This window comes from Theobroma umbraticum, unplaced genomic scaffold (assembly GCF_002168275.2).
Source record: "Theobroma umbraticum cultivar Fairchild unplaced genomic scaffold, ASM216827v3 scaffold_147.0, whole genome shotgun sequence".
Classification (NCBI taxonomy): Eukaryota; Viridiplantae; Streptophyta; class Magnoliopsida; order Malvales; family Malvaceae; genus Theobroma; species Theobroma umbraticum.
In genome coordinates, this window is record NW_018397259.1 from 8081542 (window position 1) to 8105285 (window position 23744).

A 23744-nucleotide genomic window follows, 5' to 3' on the forward strand; every position below is an offset into this window, starting at 1 on the left:
ATACAAGAACTTGGCGGATGTTTTAACCATTTTTTTATAAAAATAGAAAATATTATAAATCGAACCTAAATATCTTAACTTTTTTAACTTTTGGTTTGGAAAAATTAAATCGGACCTAGATTGGTTGAATCTAACCCAACCAGTCAGTTTAAAATTTTCAACTTTCAAGTGATACCAGATCATCAATTATTATTTTATTAAAAAATTTAAATTTAATTTTTGAATATAAATATACATACATTAATTATTAAATCAAATACTAAAAATGACATGAGATTTAATTTTAAATAAGAGAAAGTTACTGCTATTGTATAATTTAAAATTCGATGAGATTCCATAGGAATATATTGCCAATAGAATGATATCTATTATTACAAGAAAACAAAAATTCAACATCAAAATCAGATCTTATCGCCACCAAACCTCACTATTGGCTTGCAATCAAACAAAATGGGAAATCAATACAAAAGAAATGTAGTCGACATCACACTGTTAATCAATTGAATCTAGCATGACAATTCATTTAACTTAAAACCTCGGATTATCGATAATAAAATTTTATCTTCGACGTGCTAAACCCAACTTAAGCATGCTCTCTCACATATTATATTATAATTGTGCACTAGTATATACTCTACAACAAACAAAAGAGATGCATTAGTATATTAACTAAATTGATTCTATTCACAATTTAATCTAGTTTAATAGAAGGATTGCACTTGGCAAGCGTGGTGGCAACATCATGATTAGGTCAGTACAAACCTAAGTTTAGAGAACCTTTTGAAGTGGCGTTTGTGTTGATCATACACATACACTATTTATTTATATATTAAAATATAAATAATATAATATCAAATAATCCATTATTAACATTGCTGTATTTATTATAACCCGTGACAAATGCTGTTAGCTATAACGTAAGGTCTGACATTGTCGAGGATGGAATAAAAATAATATTGGACGATAATGTCTAAAAATTTTGTAGGCCAAAGATGTTGGAAGTTCGAATTAGTGAGAAAGACAATTATAAGATTTTTTTTGGGTGGAATTTGTTTAATACAATAAAAAATTCATCTGTTTTTATCGTTTCCCTTTCATCTCACAATAAGAGGTAAGGTCATTCATCAATTCATTACTCTAATTTTCTCCAACTCTTTTTCAATCAATCAAGGGCAATACTTTGATTTGATTGGCTCCAGGACAATCAGCAACTATTTAATCACTTTCTAACTCACTGCATATATGGAAGTTTAGTAGTATTAGGTTTAACGCGTGAACCTCATGAAAATGACAAGTAGATTAGTGGTGGTGGCATGGCACGTTTGGTGTCATTCCACTTGGTGTCATTCCACTGGCAAAGCTTAATTTATTGCTATGAGTCAAAGCAAATGCATATGATCTTCATTAGAAAAATAGAGAATGTTGTATCAGTATCACTTCCCCTATTGTTCTTCACCACTTCTGCAAAAAGTCATACACTAGCTGATGAGTGGTGGTGGGGGATGATTTGCACATGAAAGAGGAGAAATTAATAAGCACACAGAATTCGGGTATCTGCTTCTGGTATTCTGGCTTCTTTATTGCAGCCTATAGGTTTCTATAGCATTTTTGCTATCATTTCATGTGATTTTTTGTTGGTCCGTTTTTCCTTTTGAGAATTCTTGGAATTTACTCAGGCTTTTGTAAACTGTTTGAAAAGGACAAGCATTGAGTTGTAAGCAAAGTTTGTCTGGAATTTGAACATGGTGATTCCCGAAGTACAACAACATGACTGAAATCCAAGTCTTCCTCCCATTCAAGAGTTTTCTATTGAGATGACAAGGGTTTTAGGCTTCTTCGTAAGATAATATGTGTAACCCTTTCTTAGAACTTATTTCTTAACTCTAATGGAAATTACTTATCGAAAAAAAGATTTTAAAAAGATGGAATTGTCAAGAAAAAGGGTTTACTTTGATTTAGTCTGCAAAGTTTTTAGATCAAAACTAGGATCTTATCCATACCAAAGGGTTTCTATATATAAATTTATTTATTTACTTAGTTCCTAATAGTATATGGATAAAGATTGTCTAAATCTTAATTGCTTGGCCCCAAAGAAGTGTAACAAAGCTTTTGCACTTACATATAGTTCCCATAAAATATTGCCAAAATAATTTTTTGCAAGATGAACTATGGAGAGCATCAGAGCAACAGAGAAGCAGAAGTGCTTGGTGAATAAATATATAAAAGGAAATACCTTATCCACCTATTTAATTCAATTCGATGCCCTTAGCTTTAATTATCAATTGTCCTTGCTTTGCACCTTTTTGCACCGTTCGCCAGGGCACTGATTAGTACCACTCCTCCACAAAGGTAAATGATCCCAATCTTCTCAACTCCACCTTACTTATTTTTCATTTCTTTAGGCTCCCTAATGTATCCCACAAAGCTTGGTTCCATAGTCCATATCCTTTCTTTCCCTTCCCCTTTTTTTCATGGTATCTAGTTCCATAAGCTAACGAACTATAAATGAGTCCCTTATTATTGAAAAGTTGTGATAGTGGAGACATACCTACCTACCTTGCTATCTAATTAAGCTATTGAAAAATTCTAACTCGATTATTTGAATAAAAGATATAGCGTAGTTATCATTTTATTTATTTAAATGATTATATCACTTGCGAAATTTGAATAAACTTCTATTGAGAGATTACTTTTTGATCCTAAAAATTACAAGTCATAAAAAAAAAAACAAATGCAATGATGTCATGGATAATTCACATCAACTTTAAGAGCATTTGATTTGGTAAGGAGAAGGCATTTCTTACAATTTAAATGACTGTAATCACTTAACCACATTTGGTTGGTAAAAGAAGAATGTAATGTGGTTACAATTGTACTTATATTACAATAATTCCCTTCTCTCATGGAGTGAAAGTGGAAAGTTACATTTTTTTTTTTTCCAAATTGACCTTTTCTTCTCCTTCTTGCCTTCCTCACTTTCTTCTTTCTGTCTTCGTCTCCTTCTTCCTTCTCACCTTTTTCTCTTACTTCTCACCTTACCCTCTTCTCTTTCTTTTTACTGTCTCCATGAAACCTGTCACTAACATATTTGGGTCAAATTTCATCACTAAATTCGAAAATTAGAAAAATTGGAACTTTAGGTTTTATAAAACCTTAATTTAAATTTTTAAAAAATTTGACAGAGAAAAATTTAGGCTTTTGATATTAAAAATTGAGAGAGAAACATTTAAATGATTTAAGATCGAATAATTTACTAAGGAATTGAAAGGATTTGAGAGGAAAGGATATTTGGTGCAAGCGTGGGAACGCTTAAAATTGAATATCTATCGATAAATTAGACCATCTATTGATAGATTACATTCAAACTTTAACAGTTGCTATTTATCTATCGATAGACTATTTATCTATCAATAGATAATATAATCTATTGATAGATAATATGATCAATTGATAGAATTTTCTATCTATTGATAGATTTGTCTTCGGATAATGTTTTTTATTTTTAATTTTTATAAGTTTAAGGTGAAAATAAATATTTAGTAATTTATATATTTTAATATTTAAATAATTAATATAAAAATATTATATTATTTTGTTAATGTTATTATTTATTATTTTAATTACTTAAAATCGAAAAGTTAAATTTTATATTAAAAATTATAAATTTATTCAACTTATATGTTTTTTATACATAAAGGTAATTTTATCAATTTATATTACATTTCTAGTAAAATGCTTACAAACCAAACACTACAATATAATTTTTTTAACAATCACATTTTCTACCATCATCCCTTTCTCTTATTATACCAAATGTTGCAAAGTTATACTCTCAACAATCACATTCTCAATAATATACCAAATGCAATCTAAATATAAAAATTTACTTATCCTCTTCAACTAATTACAATTACTTTTGGGATTATTCAGCGTTTCTATTTTTGATGAATAGATTGGGCTTAATGCTTATTACATCTTTCATAAAGGATCAACATCTAAATTAAGAATTCTTTCCTTTTTGCCTTCTTTAAGAGGGCAAGGGCTATCAAATTTATGCTTGCCAATTGTTCGATAAAGATGAAATTTCACACTTCTCCTTAGTCTTAAGTGTCACTAACTTTCTCTATCAAAAAAGGAATTAACATGTCACAAGTTTTATTGTAAGAGTGAAGCAATGAGGAAAAGTTAATTCTATCCATTGGATGTCTACATAAATTGAATATGAAGATGTGAAAGGACTTTGTTTTTATCTTCTTTTTGTGAATTAGAATATATATATATATATATATATATATATAAACAATGATGATTTGGAAACAATGAATGGACCCCATTTATGCAGACATGACACATGGGGACATGCCCTGTAAAAGCGCCAATGTTAGATAATTAGATCAGCTAGAGTTTATGGACAAAAGATAAGCAATGATAGAGTTTACTAATAAATTATACGATTGAATATTCATTATTAATATTCTATATATTATGAATGGAGTTTTAAAATTTTATACGTTAGATTAAAATATTATCATATATTTTTTATTAATTGTATTAATTTAAAAATTAATTTAAATATACCTTAATGGAGTTTTTGACAACTCTCTAATCTCACTTGTGAAGAATATAAATTTTATTTAATAATAATCTTATTTTATTTCTATTTCTTTTTTAGATATTCTCTCCATTTTATTTTCTTATTCATAATTTTTTATGTCTCGAAACTATATTATCTTTCTTTTTTTTAACATTGAATATTTTTATCTTGCATATTTCAAAACTATTTTTCATGATTTTTCAAAAGATTTTGACATTAAAAACCGTGAAAGATTAATTTTATAAAAAAAATAATATAAAATTTATTTTTTTTTATAACTTCATGAAAATCAAATAAAAACAATGTAGGATGAAAATAGTACTCTAAATATACTCAGTTGAATTTGTCAAAAGGTTTCCCAATTCACGTAAATATGCAATAAGAATCATCATCATCACATCATATCTGAAGCACAAATCAGAGATTTATACCAAATCATTTTTCTTAACATTTGTTGAAGACAAAGGAGGATAATTAATACTTGATTAATCTCATTTAAACAACTAAGTTATTATGGTGGGAAGGGACAATGATGAAGGAAAAGAACTGATGGATTAGATTATCAGTTCTTTCCTTCTCTTATAAATATTGATTGAAGGAGTGAAATGGACACTGAAAATCAGTATCATCAAGCAAATTAAAGTTTCCATATCGTTTTTTGTATATATATATATTTGCTCTTGGTTCAATTTTTCTCTAATCTTTCATGACAACCCTACCAAGTAAATACAAAAGAAAACATAGTATTATAAGTTTTTTTTTATAATTCATTCTGATGTGAAAGCCTATTGAAATTGAATTTTATGAGGATAATATATATATATATATATATATTTATATGGTTGCAGCACAAGAAAGGCTATGTGAAACTATGTGTTAGGAGTAATATATTTATTTAAACAAATATGCGCAAAGAGTAAAGGTACCATAGCTGCGGAGCTTAGCCAAGGGAGGAGGATATAGGCAAGCAGGTTTTGTGTATTAATTATAACCAAACTTTCGTTTATGGTAAGCAATAAGAGGTTATAGATATCAAGTTCTAGTTTGCTATAAATAATTCCCCTGTTGTTTTGATAGTTGCTTGGTTTGGTCCTATGCCTCCATCAAAGTTATGCTTGGTTGTATAATAAAAGCCAAAAAAGCATTGTAATATGACCATTCACCCCTAATGGAGTCCTAAGTTAAAAGGAATAAAATGAAATGAGGGAGGAAAATGCTTGGAGCCCTAAACATTATATGACTGATGATTCTTTTTATTTACAATGTTTATATAGTATTTAGACTATGATTTCCATGGAAAAATTTGACAATATGAAACGGTAGAGTATGGAATTTACACTAAAAAAAATAAAAGGAAAGTGAAAAGTCAGATTCCTTGCTTGCATGTCTTTGACAGTAATGTGAATTTGGCTTTACAAGTTAAACATCCATGCTATTGCCATGTTTGCATTGCTTGCATTAATGAACAAATATATATATTCTTTTATGTATTATTCCTTTATTTTTTTTCTTTTGTTAATAATATGCTAAAACCATTTTTTTAATATTTTTTTTGAGAAATTATTGTAAAAAATAATTGTATTTCTCTCCCCAAAAGGCAAATTGTATTTCCCCACTTATATATATATATACATATTATATTGAGAAAACACAAAAAGAGCCAAAAATAAGCAGAAATAAAGGACATGGCAGTCAATGGCAATTACTCCCAATAAAAAGAAAAACAAATTCGAAACCAAAAGAAAGAAGCATTCCAGAAAGCTAGAAGGACTCTCACCTTTCACATTGGGATACAGTTTTTCCAAACAAACAAACAAACAAACGTGTTGAATCTTAACTGGCTTTCTTCTGAATCCCTCCCCTCTCACCGAATATTCCTCTCAACAATTCCTTTCTTCCTTGTCTATAACACCCACACCTAAAAATAAACTCTTCCAACCAAAAACAAACCCCAAAAACCCTCAAAAAAAATTGAAAACAGAAAGAAAGAAAACCCAAGAACCCCAAAAGGAAAACCAATGAGTGAAACATTCAAGAACAAGTACCAAGTGTGTGAAGAGATCGGAAGAGGTCGGTTTGGAACAATATCTCGAGTGTTTTGTCCTATCACCGAAGCCTCATTCGCCTGTAAATCCATTGACAAACGCCTTCTTACAGACCCCACTGACCGAGAATGTCTAGAAAACGAGCCTAAGATCATGACCCTTTTGTCTCCTAACTCGAACATCGTACAAATCCACGATACCTTTGAATCCGAAGACACCCTTCAACTCGTCCTCGAGCTTTGCCAACCTTACACTCTCTACGACCAGATTCTGCAACCGGGCTTGTCGGAATCCAAAGCCGCTTCTTACATGCAACAGATTATGTCTGGCTTAGCTCATTGTCACAGGTTTGGGATTGTTCATAGAGATATTAAACCTGATAACATTTTCTTTGACTTTAGAGGTAAGTTAAAGATTGGAGATTTTGGTTCTGCTACGTGGTTAGGGGAACTTGGCACGGTCGATGGGTTGGTGGGAACTCCTTATTATGTTCCACCAGAGGTTGTGATGGGCAGAGCTTACAATGAGAAGGTCGATGTTTGGAGTGCTGGTGTCGTTTTGTATGTTATGTTAGCTGGTGTTCCACCGTTTTATGGTGAGACAGCTGAGGAGATTTTCGAGGCTATTTTGAGAGGGAATTTGAGGTTTCCTACAAGGATTTTCAGATCAGTTTCGGCTGAGGCGAAGGACTTGTTGAGGAAGATGATCTGCAGAGATGTTTCGAAGAGATTGTCCGCAGAGCAAGTTCTCAGTAAGTTCTTTTTTTCTCTTACTTTTTAGGGGTTTTGGTTTTGATGTGATATGAAAAATTGGGATGATTTGAAGCTTTCCCTTTCTCTTCCTGATTCTGAGAGGAGAAAGGAAAGGAAGTTTTCTAGTTTGAATTATTGAAGGATTTTGTCTTTTTGATGGAGTTTGTTTCTCTGTCAGATTTGATCAAGTTTTCCTTATCTAACAAATTCTATCAGCATCCAAAAAAGGAACAAATCGTTAATCCTTTTATGTTCTGAAATGCAGGGCACCCCTGGATCTTGAATGGAGGGGAAACAACTTCAATGGACTGATTTTATTTTTGAAAAGAGCTCGAAATGATCAGTCAAAAGCAATGCATAATAGCTTATCAGTATGTAAATAGTAGCCCTGCCTATCAAATCCCATAAGGGAGGCCCCCAGCCTTTCTTCTCTACAAAGTATCAAAAGTCAAACAAAATTTCCATGATGGATGCTTCCCACTGAATCCAGTTTTCCAATGCCATGGAGGTGACATAGAGAACAGAGTTTCTTCACATGGGGCTCAACCACCAAGAACCTACCAGTCTTTGTCTAGTCCTTTTTTTGGTTTTTTTTCCCCTTGTAATATGTTCTTCTGTTTTCTTTTGTGTTCATGTTTCAAGAGAGAAGCAAGCGAGTGCATATAGATAACTAGTAGGTTGAGAATCCTCCTCTTATACTTTTCTTTTTGTTAATGAAAGTATAAAGGAAGTGAGAAAGCCTTGCAAACAAGTTCTTCTTTTCTGCTTTTTATATATGGGAATCTAGTCTGCCTTTTTTTTTCCTGTGAATATGAATCCTTGAATAGAGAAATGCAATCCTTCTTTTGATAGAGGCATAATAATAGCATGTACTTGGGCATATGCTATAGAAAATTGGGTATGGGGGGGTTTGCAAGGGAATCTGCATAATTCTAATCAGGCATGTAATTGTGAACTGGCAGCTGGCTGTTCTTTCCACATTGACATTTGTCAAAGTAATATGAAATGAAAAGCCTTGATTGCATATCTTTGTCCACCCACCAAAGTCATCAGTAGGAGTTTTGCCTACTAAAGAATCAAAAATAATTTTTGGGTGACAAGCTTTGCATGTTAACATATGCTTGGTTGATGCCCTTTTCTCTCTGCTCAGTTTAAAATTTCTTAATGCCATTGTATTCATAATAGTAAAGGAAGAATCGTTTGCATATAGGTTTGCAGTGACACACATAGGAATCTCACGTTGGAACTCTAATATTTCCACATGATAATTGCAAGGAATTCTTTGCATTGAGGTTTGCACTTAACGCTAACTAGCAATGCTCAAATTTCAACATTGGAACGCCTACTTTCAACCTTGAAATGCGAAGGAATTCTTTACACTGAGGTCTGCAGTGACTACTGAGAGAAATTGTCAAACTTTCAGTTTGAAACTCCCTGTGTCCCCTACATTAATGCATAAAAAAACAGTAAATTTTACACCAAATTTAAAGTGTAATTAAGATGGCAGGTACATGAAATTAATGAAAGAAAAGAGTGGAGTACTCATTGTGGCTTATTACTTAACCCTCTTAGATCATGTATGCCAACAATCATCATAAAACCAATTAAGAACACTCTGGGTGTTTATTTTCTGCAGGGTCCCAAATGAAATTCCCGAGCAGATACCAAACACTGGAATCTTTACCATCTGGCATGTGAAGGAGGGGAAGAGGATGCCAACGTGGTGAGATTTGAAGGGAACAACATGCGGTATTAAATTCTATCCATTACAAACTTGTCCTTAGACGACAAAGTCGTCATTCAATTTACTGTTGCATGGTCCCCAAAAACCCGTTTCATTCAGTGGTACAGACACCCACTAGAGCTTGCGTGTTCTTCTAGGTCTGCAACAGTGCTGGGTTCCTATAGAAAAACAAAAGGAAAAGTATACGTAGATCAGTACGCCACCATATCAGATGGTCGTTGATATTTACTTAAAGGCTGACACGCAAAGCGCCTTTGATAAGTTATCAGTCTTTTTCTTAGTCAGAAAATTTTTTGGCTATTTTTATTTGAGGAATGGACAGGATTTGATTCATCCTCTTTGAAATTATTTAAAAAATTTTATTTAATCTGTAAAATTTAAAATTTTTATTTAAAAATTTCGGATTCTAAGACGATATATAATAGATGAGATTTTATAAGACAAAAAAAAGTCATTTTTTGTTATATAATTAAAATATAACAAACTTTCGTACGTAGAAAATTACTATTTAGGGACTCATAAAACTCAATTCTCACTCTTATTTATAATAAGGAAGTTTTCTTCTTTTTGATTAGAGCAATTAACATTGGGGTTATACTATATGCTTTGTGTACATACATAGGGCTTCCACATGGAAGATCTAATTGATTGTTATGAAATAATTTTGGTCCAATAATTGTTAAGACCTACTCAATTGTAAACAGTTTGGGTCTGCTTATACTTTAACAAGCATGTAGCATAAGAATTAGGAATTCTTGGGGAACAACTTTCTTGGCAACCAAACAAACTCTGTCCTACATTTCAATATCTAATCCATATACCTTCCTCAATTAAAGAGGAGTACCCCATTATTGTTTAAAGACAGCAACACCATCAAACCTTGCACCTACTCCATGTGCCTGCTTCAAGATTTTGGTCCTACCCATGTGATGCTATAGTTTTTGGTTATCAAAGATTTTTTTTTCCCTTATGGATATTAAATCAATACTAAAATATTTGTGGCTCAAAGGTTCAAGCATGGTCATCCTCAATATTCATGACTTCTTTTAAGGTCAAATTATAATTTTTTTTAATAGTGTCATAATTTAAAAAATAATAATTAAATAATATTAATATTTAAATTATAGAAAATTTTTATTTAATATTTTAATATTAATATATAAAATTTCTTTTTATGAATATACTTTAACTTTAAGTTTTTAACCTCACTCCTTATAAAATTATAAAAAAAATTAATAGATTCATTAATATCATTAATTATATAAAATTATAATATAAGTAATATAATAAGTAGAAATTTTTAACACTTCAATGAATAAGTAATGTCATATGACACCACTTGTGCTAATGTAAGTCCATCTCAAACTTCTTTTGTCGTTGACAGCTGATTTTTTTATACACATATTTGGGGTTCAATTGGCTTATAGTGAAGCACCAAAACCCCTTAAATCATAGCATAATTTAATTCAAATTAAATCTCTCAAAGAAAGAAAGAAAAAAAATTAAAATTTGAATTTAATTAGTAAATTTAATCAATAATAATGAATGGATATAAATCATTAGAGAAAAGCAAGCTCTTCCTTGTACAAATTGAGTTGCAAGTCATCCATGAATCATGCCATGCACTTGGCATGCTTCAGCAATGCTTTGGAATCTATACTTAAAAAAACCAATTTCCATGTGCTTGTATCCATGCCATTTTTGTCTATTCAAAGGACAGCAAACTTTTGGTGAACTTGGTTTCAATATGCATTTGATGTTAGGTTTAATTATCTTTCATACATTGTCACAAGAAACTATTTACTCAGAAAACAGTCAAAATAAGGATCAGCAGACAGACGTGTAGCCGGTGGTGAGCTACCAGGCGTTTAGGTTTCTACTCCATAGGAAACAAGATCCGTCTACATTAGTAATTTTTGGTAAGGATCTATCAATCTAGCGCTGTTTTTGAGGAGCTTACGTGCCTGAGACTTGCTTACAGATGTGGACATATCAGTGTGGCTGCAGATCAGCAATCTGACAGTGAAATCAGAAACCCTTTTTCTTTCTGCAACTAGTCATAAAATAATTAAAAAATGCCATTTTCTTTGACAATCGATAAGCTATCCTCAGTCATTCTACATTGGATGCTGTCTTTTGTACGTATTAACATTTTTCTTTTCTATATTTCAACATAAAGATTATAAGCGAAGGAAACATCGTGGATTCTAAAATAACATTTGATCGACGAAATAGATAAAAATAAAATAATTATTATATAATTTAATATGATAATTAAAATAGAATAAGAATAATTATTATGATTTATTTTAATATTTAGTTAATAATAATAATTTTAAAATAAAAAAAGATAAATATAAATAAAAATACTTTTTATTTTATATGTAATTATTTATTTTTATTTGATTTTTAAATATTAATAATTTATAATTTAATTGAAATATCAATAATTTATCATTTAAATATTACATATTTTATTTAATTTAAATATTATTATTAATTTTTATTTTATTTTATTTTGTAAATATTAATATTTGATCATTTAAATATTAATATTTTATTTATAGTTTAATCATTAATATTTTAAAATGTTAATAATTTATTTAATTTAAATATTAGTATGATTACTTAGTTTATTTTATTTTTTAAATGTTAATAATTGATCATTTAAAGATTAAAATTTTATCATTAATATTTTAAAATATTAATATTTTGGTTAACTTAAATATTACTATTTTAATTCAATTTTTATTATTTTAAAATATTAATTTTTTATTATAAATTGAAATCAAGAGAGAGAAGGAGGAGAGAGAAAATATATTTTATTCAAAAAGAGTTGTAATTTTTTAAACTTGTAAGAGGTATTTTAATTTTTATTATTTTTTGAGTTATTTCTCAACTATAGAATAACTAATACCATGAGAGATTATAGTATTAGCTATTTCTTAATTTGAGAGAATTTTAGAGAATAGCCATTCGACATAAATGGTTATTCTTTGAGCTATTTCACAACTAAATAAAAGAGCAAAAGCTCCTTAGAAATAAAAGGGGAATGACTTAGCCATTCCCTCAACTAAACATACTATAAATCTCTAGAATAAATCTCTAACATAGTAACAAGTAAAAATATTTAATATTTTAGTGAATAAGTGGTTTCATTATTCACCTTTTTTGGATTTAATTGACTTATAGTGAAGTACTAAAATCTCTTAAATCACAGCATACTTTAATTCAAATTAAATCTCAAAAAGAAAGAAAGGAAAAGCTTTGAACTTTGAATTTAATTAGTGAATATAATCAATCATAATGAATGGGTATGTATAGATCATTTGAGAAGCAAGCTCTTACTTGTACAAATTGAGTTGCAAGTCTGTCATGAATCATGCCATGCATTTGGCATGCGTCGGCAATGCTTTGGAATCTATACTCAAGAAAACCCATTCCCATGTGCTTAAATCCATGCAATTTTTAAAAGGACTGCAAACTTTTGGTGAACTTGCTTTCTACATACATTTGATGATAGATTTAACTATCTTTCTTACAGGTATAATCAATAAAATAAGGATCAGCAGACAGACATGAAGCCGGTGGTGAGTTACAAGATTAGGTTTCCACTCCATAGGAAACAAGATTTGTCTACATTGACACTGTTTGGTAAGGATCTGTCAATCTAACACTGTTTTTGAGGACCTTACGTGCCTGAAACTTGCTTACAGATGTGGACATACCCGTGGGCTGCAGGTCAGTAGTATGACAGTGAAATTGGACGCCTTTTTTCTTTCTGCGACTACTCATAAAATAATAAAAAAATCCCATTTTCTTTGACCATTAATAAGCTATCCTCAGCCATTCGCTGCCCCCTATAATTTCACATTGGATGCTGCCTTTTGTACGTGTTTACATCTTTTTTTTTCTATATTTCAACATAAAGTTTATAGGTGGGAGTGCACACCATCGACCCTAAATCTCTAGAATATTTACTTAAAAATAAAACTGTTAATTCAATACTTATATTCACAATTTCATATGAAAAAGATAAGAAATAAATAAATTAAAGAGTATTTCAAGATGATCAATCACGTTTAAAAATGAAATTGGTGACGATTGAATTTTTGATTTTTCACGATATGACATAACAAAGATTATACGATAAAAATTAACACTAGTGAGACAGAAAAGATTTTCCCAAATCTATGAATGAATGCTAACTTGTTAGAATAATGATTCATTTTGATAAAGTAAATTTGAAAGGTGGTTTCAAAGTTATCGATTAGCTGTCCGTGCGAAGGAATATATGGAAAGGAATTTCTGTACGATTAGACCACGGAAGAGATAGGTTAGTCTAAAGTTAACCGACCTTTGGTACGAAGTGGCGTTAGCGATAAACTTGGAACAAAAGGAGGAATAGATTGAAAAAATAAATAAAGTAAATAAAGTCAGATGTTCCACCTACAACTTAGGAGAATAAACTTTCAAGGGGAGATTTGTATGCTGTTCACAAAATTCCTTTTAAATTTGAAGTGCGTGAAAAATGCAAGGAGATATGTGATTGCTTTTTAATTAGAATCCTCTTTGTGAATTTGCTGAATTGTTTTTGGAGGTATATCAGTATATTTTTCTTGTATGTCAATAAATTTTTTCCATGTCTTTCGTTATTTTTTAAAATGTCGTGATTTATGAATTATTGTAAATTGTTGAATGAATTATAATCATGGTTTTTAATAATTTTTAATTTGATTCTGTTTTGATTTGTGACAAATTTAGATTTTAAAGTTTAAATTAAAATAATTAAGAGTCTCATACCTTTAGACAAGAGGGTCCATTCAACTTTATTTAGCCTGTCATAATGTTTTTCCTTAACCGGTTTCAATTTCAATAATGGATGTACCATCACGAGAGACAATGTGGGCCTTAGACAGGACAGAGGACCTAAACTTGGGAGGATATATATGGAATTTGAAATGCCAATGCCATATCCTTTTAACTTTAAAACACAAATATTCATATACGTGGTATTGTTTTTTTATTTGGTTGGATATGCAAATCCAACAGGGCTCACATGCTTTGGGGTGATTAAGGTTAGGTGGGATGAGAGTTTTAGATCAGTGGGACAGTAGATCAAGGGAAGTCATCATAATTAAAGCTTAATGGGTTCAAATTTGGTGAGATACCATATTTTTCCTTGCAGGTAAGATGGTCACCCATGATTTTCCTAGTAACTTATTGACTACGAAGCTCAACCTCTTTCACTGCTTTTGACTGTTGATTTGTATCCCAAAAGAAAAGCAACAAGAAAATTTTCTAATCTGGTAGAGATTTCAACCCCAGATTATGGGTTAGAAATATAATGATTCTACAAGCCAATTTTCTTGGGAAAATTCCGGAGAAAAGTTAAACAGAAGAGAAAAAGACAAAGTTGCCTTGGGTTTTGGTGTAAACTTGTGCATAACTTTTCTTCACATTAAAATAAGGAATTGAGAGAAGTGCTTTTGCTTATACCTGAATTGTTGTATAAGTCAAGTCATTTTTTCCATTTAATATTTAGGGGTCCCATATGGAATATGCTTTTGTGCCATGAAGCATCTTTGACTTATTGTCGCATGAGGCAGCTTGGAAATTGCTGCCCAAAGTAGCTGTGAATGAGGCTCAAGCTTCTAGAAGAGGAAAACAAGTACATCTTTTACTCAATGTATAGTGCATAGACTTAGGACCACTATGAATCTATTTTGTTTTCTTGTCAAATTATTAATGAAATTAAATGTAAAAAAGAAAACAAAAATAACTAAATTAAGTTTAACTCTCGTGATAAGTGTGTAAGACGGAATTTGGATAAAAATCTTAATTTCGAACCAGTAAAAAAAGGGTGTTAGTCAACAATTATGTATAAATGAGTTGAAACGATAGAGGATTTCATTTAATAAGTAAATTATTTGGTCTAAGATATTTGGAAACTTTATAACTAACATTGAACTTGGACTGTTTTTCAATAGAGGAATTCCAATTGTAATCTTATTAAAGTCAAGGTCCATGCTTTTTGGGTTGTCACTCCTAAGGACTGTCTTTGGTATTTTCCATTTCTTTTTTTTTTTCTCATATAACTTATGTGTTGGGCATGGACCATCAAAGTGAAACTTTAAAATTTATTTTTCAGATAATTTATTTAAAGAATCAAATTCAAATATTTTCTTCTCATAAAATTATAAATGAAATCACTTAATCGATCCGATAAATTGGTATGCACTTTTTTCTTTTCAACTTAGGAGAAAATCAACAAAAGAATTGTGCAAAAAGAATATCAAACTCCCTCACATTCACCTCATTTGAGAATTAATAAAAAAACAAATTAATGACAACTTATATATATATATATATATATGTATAGAACCTTAAAGGTTTTCAACAGATGGAAGCAGCTAAAATAATGGATGTGAATATTCTCCGAGTGAATTTCCTCAATTTTCTTTTGTTTAATTTACTTAGAATTTGATTTGTTTAATGATTTTAAGAAGCAACTTGATTAAAAAAAAAGAGTTCCATTATGTTTTAACACAAGGACAAGAAAGTTAGGTGCAAGTAGCCATTTGATATATATAGTTTAATTAGTATAATCTTCTGGACTCATACGGACTTATCTCACACTTAAACACTATTTCAGCAAACATGAGAATGTGCAATATGATAAGAATATATATATATTCAAAATATACTACATAAATGAATAAAATAGGAAATTAAGCTTCTAAGGAGGAAAAATGTACCCTTTTTTTTTTTCAAAATTTCTTTTTAAATCATAATTAAAAATAAGATTTTTTTAATGAAAATTATATTTAGGCTAAGAGAACTTGTAGTATATTTGAAAATATATTGAATTGAGGTAAAGGAATGGCCCATAACATATCCATTTTATAGATACGCAGGGTTTGGAACCACTTGTGGCGGCTCAATAATAATAAGCATAATAATTGAGAGATGCATCAATTATTGTACATAAGAAAACAAAACTGATGTCATGAAACAGTGATATAATATTACGTATAAAATATTAAAGTAAGACATGTTTTATATCTCATAAGCAATGAATAAATATGAGGCAGCAATTTTCAAGCTGCCTCATGCAATTTAATGTGAGCTTAAAGAAGAAAAGTCTTCAAATAATCAACTTCAACTTTCATCATATAGGACAGAAAAACCTGAGAGATTTGATTATTTTGTTGTTGTTTTTGGTTAGTATTTGTCCCATTCTTCTTCTTTTTTAAGTTTTGGACCACATTTCCTGCAATGAAGAATTAAAATTCAATTTGATTTCCAACTAATGAATAAAAACCAAAGAGCCATCCAAAAAAATTAAAGGATCGTGTGAAAGATATTTGCATTTTCCATGTCAAACTTGAGCTTGTGACTTCACCTAAAGGCTTAAGTCATTGATGATGATGGCCCCAAAAGTCGTGGATGGTGCCTAAAAACCCATTGGGTTTGACTTCAATTTTTTGTACCAAGTTGGGTTTTCTTTGTCACGAATCAAATAATACTTTACTGTTAAATCAAATGCTCCAGTTCTAAGCACCGCCAAGGATCCAAATTTCTAAGGATGTGTAACGTGCCAGCAGTTCTCTTTGTTCTCAATTATGTATTTTGGTTATGCTTTTATTTCAAAAGATATGTTTATTATGTAGAAAAAAATCTTTATTTACAAATTCAAAACTCATCTATTTCTTACATACGTGGTCCATATAAGAAAGAGACCGAACTTAAGAGTCTGAATTTACCTCAATTTTGACATATCTCATAAAGATCTCCTGCCAATCAAGAGTTGAGTATGCTCTAATAGCATTTCTCACAAACTCATATTTTTAACTCAAAAAATATACTTCTTAATTGAAAAAAATCTTTATTTATAAATTCAAAACTCACGTTTTCAATTCAAAAAATATTTATTAAATGAAAAAAAAACTCTTTTTATAAATTCAAAATCCACCTCACCTTTTATTGACGTAAAAATTTCTCACTCTTTTCTCATAAGTCAATCTTGAAGCATTAGAGATCTTAAAAGAGAAATGAAATGAGAAAAGAAACTCCCTTACTATACCCTAAAACTCCAAAAAGGCTAGGCCTTTTAAGTTCAAATATCATATTATTGTCTAAGAAGGCATAAAATTTTGTAGTATAAGGATTCAAAATATGCATGGCTTCTGCTATGAAATGCGATGATAATTCACCTTAAATCACATTCATCTGCAACTACAAGAACATCTGTGTTAGTACTATTTTTACTGTTGTCGCATTCAACACTCTAACAAAAGCTATCAGGGTAATCCTACTTAGCAGTTTTTCAAGTTCTGCAGCAGCCTATAACAAGTTTATCAGCATCAACATATAAATTACCCATATTGCATGAAACAGAAAAGTTTTCAGAGAATGAAGCATGAGATTTGTACCAAATCAATTTTGCTGTCCTGAATCACCAAGAGTACGCCATAACTGTTCTGACACACTTCATGGTCTCAGAGCAGAATGAGTAAAACCTTAACCTCAACACGCTAATAACTTATAGCAGCAATTGTAGCAGCTATTAGTGTACAAGGAGGAAGAGAAGGAAATTACAGCCTTCTTATCTTCAAACCCAAATTTATATCAGAGAAACAATCTTTTGCATCAGAGTTTCTAATGATTTTTCTCTTCCAATTTTTTTACAATTTGAGCATATCATATTGATATCAAAAGGACTTCAAGATTTCTTTACTGCAATTCTGTTGTGTTCATAACGTAACAGGGCTCTCGATTCTACCCTCGAAATGCTGCTCTCATACCTTTGTACCAAGAAATGACTGCAATGAAATAAAAAACAATTAGGGTAGTTGACAAAAATTTAATGGACTTGGTAAATGCCACCGGTAGAAATACTGGGAAATCTAAGAACTAATTCAGTACCTCTTTGTATAAAACACAAACAAGCAGATGATTCAAACTAGAATATTTCACAAATACTTCTCTCCAGTTTCCTATTTAAAGTTCCAAAAGAAGAAGAAAAAAGGTGAAAAAAAAAAAAAGAAAGAAAGAAGGAGATACAGCAAACCAAAACCCTTTTGGTGGAAGCTATCACATAAACCTATTCAAAGAGTTGCACATTCAATCTTTTCACCTAATTTTTCTTCTTGAACTCATTTTCTCTGTATCTTGCACCCCCCATACTTAGCCAGAAGCAGTACTAGAACATGGCGTACACATGAATTTCCTACAAGGAATATAATCCCTATCTTTGACTATAACTATATTCAGCATTAACCAAAAGTATTTTATGTTTGGAGGTCAATACACAGAAGTAAAAGGAAAATTCTTAGACTGAATGAGAGACATAATGAGTTAATCTGTTACTTGATAAGCACTTAAAAGATTATGAGAAATGCTTCAATGTTAATATGAGTAATCAGGAATCCTTGCTAAAACCATAAGCATGATGGGGTCTAGGTACGGAACACTGAATTTGATCCCCATACCCAACTGGAACTGAAGTTAAATCAAACAGATTCCAACGGGATAGGCCTATCCGAAGCCTAGGGGCAAGCCCTCTATCCCATTCTTCCAAATGAGTACTTTATCATTTTGTACAAACATAACAATTGTCTATTCATAGCATCAAAAGTTGGGGCTAAACAGTTCCTGCCAGAGATTATAGTCTAACTTGTTCAATGAAAACCAAATTGTAGCAGGAAAGGACAGGAGTACAAATGCTGCATTCTTGTTAGGAAAAGTTAAACAAAAAATCTGGTACTTAAATCAAAGTCTCTTTTGCTGTCCCACCAGCCATAGTCTACCTTTTAAAATCTAGCTGAAAGATCGAAGTTCATGCAAATTGAACCATTTTCAGTCCCTTTTACAAAGACATAACAAATTACTTCAATGACTATAAAAATTGAAAAAAAAAAAAGAAGAGAAAAAACAAAATCAAAACTTAAAATTGACATTAAGTTAAATCCAATTTAACCAACTATTGACTTTGTAATGTATCCAACAACTCTAATAAAAGACTAAGAACGCAATAACTTATAGTCCTTAACATATATTGTCTGTATTTAATCTAATAACATGTTGGAGGTACAATGAAAGAAGTAAGAACCACAAGAAGTCATGTAGTCAGTGCCTATATTCCATTAGTTAACCTACATAGATGAAGATCTACTCATAGCATTTACCTTGATTCCTGCTGGAGAGTTTCCAGGCTTTGCTGTGGTAGTGCTCCCAAAGACTCCTGTTGAAGGGTTCCCAGGCTTGGCTGTAGTTGTGCTCCCGAAGTTAAACTTTGACTTCTTATCTGCAGGCTTCAATATTTGAAAGGAGCACATCAAAGTCTCGTCCACACTCATCATGGCTCCAGCATTATCAAACTCCCCACAATAGTTAGGTGCTGAAAATATAGTTACAAGTTGTCGGTTGGCAAAGAACTCATATCCATCCTCCACAACCTGCAAATAGTATATTTAAAAATTCCTAAATAAGGGCACAAGTAGTTAAGCTGGCAATCATATCCTCTGTGGTTAACAAAAGGAGTAAGCAGAATGTATCAACAGGGACCAAAACCAATAACAGATGAAGCTGTAGTTTGCAACAGAGTGAAAAGGTATGACATTGCAAGAAGGCAATGTCAGAAGTTCAAAAACTGAGGATAAAAGTAATTGCATGGGCATAAAATAGGCATACTTCTCAGAAGATAAACAACACCAAATGATATATGCATTGGCTCCTGCTGATACATTCTTCTTCAACCTGACTAACAGCAGAGGATATGTGGAACATAAAGTAAGCTGCTAGAGCAAGTAAAACCTGGTGGGCACGGCAAATGAGATCTAGGTCATGTTTCTGTAGAAACTCTGACACCTTGTCAGGACCAAAAGTATATGAAACTCCCCGGTCGTTCATTCCCCAACCTTGAACATCTTTACTGGGATCAGACCAGAGAAGATCACAGAGCAAACCAGTGTCCGGTACATCAGTTGGGCGCTGTAAACTTCTAATTTGGTCCAAATTATGCAGATCAGGAGAAAGGCCTCCATGCATGCACAGAATCTTCTCATCAATTAGCGCTGCCACTGGTAGGCAGTTAAAACATTCTGTGAACGTCTTCCATAGCCTAACATTAAATCTTCTCTTACACTCATCATAGAAACCATATATGCGGTTTATGGAAGCACATTCATGGTTACCCCTCAAGAGGAAAAAATTTTCAGGGTATTTTATCTTGTAAGCAAGAAGAAGACATATTGTCTCCAGACTTTGCTTGCCTCGATCAACATAATCCCCCAAAAATAAGTAGTTGGCATTCGGAGGCAATCCACCGTACTCAAAGAGCCTTAAAAGATCAGAATATTGACCATGGATATCACCTGAATGTCATAAAAAGGTTTCATACAGGAAAGAAATTTAGAAGTTTTCCCTACTCTTAGCAAAATAATTATTTGGACAATAAAAATCTCATATTACAACTAATATGATGAAAAGGTTTTACCCAAAATGCTACCTCTTACATTAATAACACTTGTAGCATGACTGTGCTGCACACAAGTCAATTTAAAATAAATTTCTTAAAAAAGTTCATTATATCATGAATATGTAGTAGTACTCTATATAGGATGTTGTCCTTTTTTAAAATTTCAAAAATTGCCTATAATGAGCATGTATGTTTGTGTATCAAAAATGATATAAGCACTCCACATGTTTGAAATATCAAATGAGATTAAAACATCCATTTATAATGTGTGTGTGAGAGAGAAATATGTGCAATGCAGATATCTAATCCATTGCATCATCACTAATCAGTGGCCCTGTAAAATGCTCATGCTACACCAAGTGAAAATTACTACATATCAGAACCAAACGAGTAGCATTTTTAGTGCAGAAGATCAAAAAATCAAACATCAATGGTTGGCTAAGTTGGTTATGCATCAAATTCGTCAAGTAAACATAGAGCAAACATTCTAGACTTTTAGTTGATAATAAAAGAGCTCTGAGACTAAAGACAACCAGAACATAGAGTCCTTCCAGATTGGTCAGCCAGCCCACAGCATGAATTTTTAGTGAAACTCAAGCTTGATAAATTAAATATTAGATCATCAAGGAACATTCATGCAAATTCTTAAAACAATTCAATATGGGACAAACTGTTCAGTAGAAGTTACAAAAGAATCACACGCCCGAAATTCCATAATTTTCCACCAAATTCACTTTCATGCATGCTCCTATGAGCATGCTCTCTCTCTCACACACACAAAACCGTAAGTAAGATAAACCCATGCCAGAAGCCAACTTCATGGGGAGGAAAAGATAGTATGCACTAATCCCTTTAAACAGTTTCAAACTAGACAGTTCAATGCAATTCTGCAGACACTCAAAATCCCAATTTCTCCACACGTCCACCAAAACAAAAGGGGAAACAGGGCAAACATATAGACATGGAAGGCATATGAATTGCTAAGCATGCTACTTGTGCAATGTCACAAGTAACTGACAGAAAAACAACAAATAGTGCAGTTGCAAGAAATTAACTTACCACATATGCGAACACTGACTAGACCAACTTTCAACAATGTCAAATTAGCAAAAGCAGAAAGCTTAAGCAATTCAAGTCATATGCTTAAAAGAGTGTCATTTATTGAAGAAGATGCATGTGTAGGTGCATAACAAAAAACACTGGGTCACATGCCCAAATACAATCAATCCAAGACCGCAAATTCAACAAAAACAACTCTGAAATTCAAAGCATAAACAAGTCTTATTTCAAATTAACCACTTTGATCTAAACTCATTTGCATATCTGTTCAGTGCAACAAATAAGCATGTGCGAGGTTGCTAATCACCATAAAATTTCCCACTATCCAAATTAAGCAACCAAAACCAAAGCAAAACCAAACCAGGTCATCCATCTGAATAAAAAGTCAATCTTACGCAATGAACACAATACACTCCACTTAAGAGATGAAGGCATACAGACACCATCAAACCAACAAATTAAAACATAAACTGATAAGTCCATCAGAAACAAACTTGGCTTTACCTAATAACCCACCATCCAAAAGTACACAAGTAAACCACACTTACAGCATACATTTTTTTTATTTTTATTTTTGAAAAGTCACTTACAGCATACATTAACAGGGTTTAACATTAAAGGTGGGAAATTTTGACAACTCTGTGATATGTTGTAAAGGAATTCATGCAAGATTATGCTACTACATTCCTAGTTAAAGCAATTAAAACCCAAGCTAATAATTAAAAAATGAATCAATCAGAGTCAAATAAATTGCAAATCCAGGAAGGTAAAAATCATAGTATGTTTGTAACTAAGCTATAAGTGAAAAAGGCGGTTCCCATAAAGTTACAAAATTAAACTTCAAATCATCAAACAAACTAAAAATAAGCATATAAGTCACATAAAAAAACCCATAAAAAATTGGTATTTAAAAAAGAAAACAGAAAATAATACCACATATCTTGATGGGTGCTTCAAGTTCCAACAGATTAGGTTGTTGTAAGAAAATATCTTTAGACACCACACAAAGTTGTCGGATCTCCGATTCCGATAGCTGCACTTGTTTCCCCGGTCGACCCCGAACTTCCAAAAGCCGATTTATAATATCATCAAGAACCCCTTGCTCCATTTTTCAGACCTTTTTTTTTCGTTTAAATTTGACAAATTGGGGTCTTCGAGTTAGGCCAGGAGAAGAAAAGTCAACGGTCTTTTTTCTTCTTTTCTATGGGGTGTGAAGGAGGAAAAGGGAAGATGAAGAAGAGGTGCATGCCGTCGGTGACGACGAAACGTGGGCGGTGTCGTTTCGACAAGGAGAGGGGGTGCCGTTTTAGAGAAGTTGAGTCATTTCTTCATCCAAGGAGGGCTTTGGTTGAAGAGGTAAAGGCGAAAAGAAAAGTGGGGAAAATTTCTTTTGGTACTGCTGGCTAATGGCTAGAGGCTAATGGCTATGGGCTGACTTCAGACATGGAAAAGAAACAAAGAAAGAAAGAGAAACACTTTATGTTTGGTAAATTTCCTACAAATCTAATATATCTAATATAGCCAAAATTTTAATGTGTTAAAAATGAAATGATACTTATTTAGTAATTAAAAAAAAACCGTTTTTTATTTATTTACTTATTTTATATATTATAAAGTTTTCTGAAAATTCAAATTATTAATGATAATTTCTTTTAAAAAATAACCATTGGGTCAAATTTGAAGAATATGATAAATAGAGATTATCTTTGTTTTAAAAGATTTTAAACTATTTACAAAAATTTATATAATATTTATTATTTTATTATGTTCATTCAAACTTTCGTAATTTTATTTTAAATCAAAAAAAATTTTAATTAATGATTTACTAATTATAATTATAAAATTTTATTTGTCATTTTATACTTACGTAACAGTAACAATGAAAGTGAAAATGTTTATATCATTATACCATGTCTCTATCTAGTATGATATGTTAATATGTTACGTAACACAAAATAACAAATAACGATTTACTAATGATAGTATGTCAATTTTTAATTAAAAAAATTTATTTAATTTAAAATAAAAATATAAATACTTAATTAAAAATAATAAAAAATTATTTAGA

At 31.2% G+C, this 23744-nt stretch overlaps 2 protein-coding genes across 2 annotated transcripts; one reads left to right on the forward strand and one right to left on the reverse strand.

Annotated features, from left to right (window-relative positions):
- Positions 1-6460: 6460 nt before the first annotated feature.
- PPCK1 (phosphoenolpyruvate carboxylase kinase 1) lies at positions 6461-8195 on the forward strand. The gene is made up of 2 exons (XM_021426985.2): positions 6461-7390; positions 7657-8195. The coding sequence occupies exons 1-2, from the start codon at positions 6613-6615 to the stop codon at positions 7701-7703; spliced, it is 825 nt and encodes a 274-aa protein (XP_021282660.1). The 5' UTR covers positions 6461-6612; the 3' UTR covers positions 7704-8195.
- Positions 8196-17540: 9345 nt separating this feature from the next.
- LOC110414790 (serine/threonine-protein phosphatase PP1 isozyme 3-like) lies at positions 17541-23142 on the reverse strand. Its single transcript, XM_021426193.1, has 4 exons — positions 22610-23142; positions 19954-20513; positions 19326-19595; positions 17541-17960 (listed from the first exon to the last, which is right to left on the reverse strand). Exons 1-4 carry the CDS (start codon positions 22782-22784, stop codon positions 17937-17939), a joined length of 1029 nt encoding a protein of 342 aa, XP_021281868.1. The 5' UTR covers positions 22785-23142; the 3' UTR covers positions 17541-17936.
- Between the last annotated feature and the right edge of the window lie 602 nt (positions 23143-23744).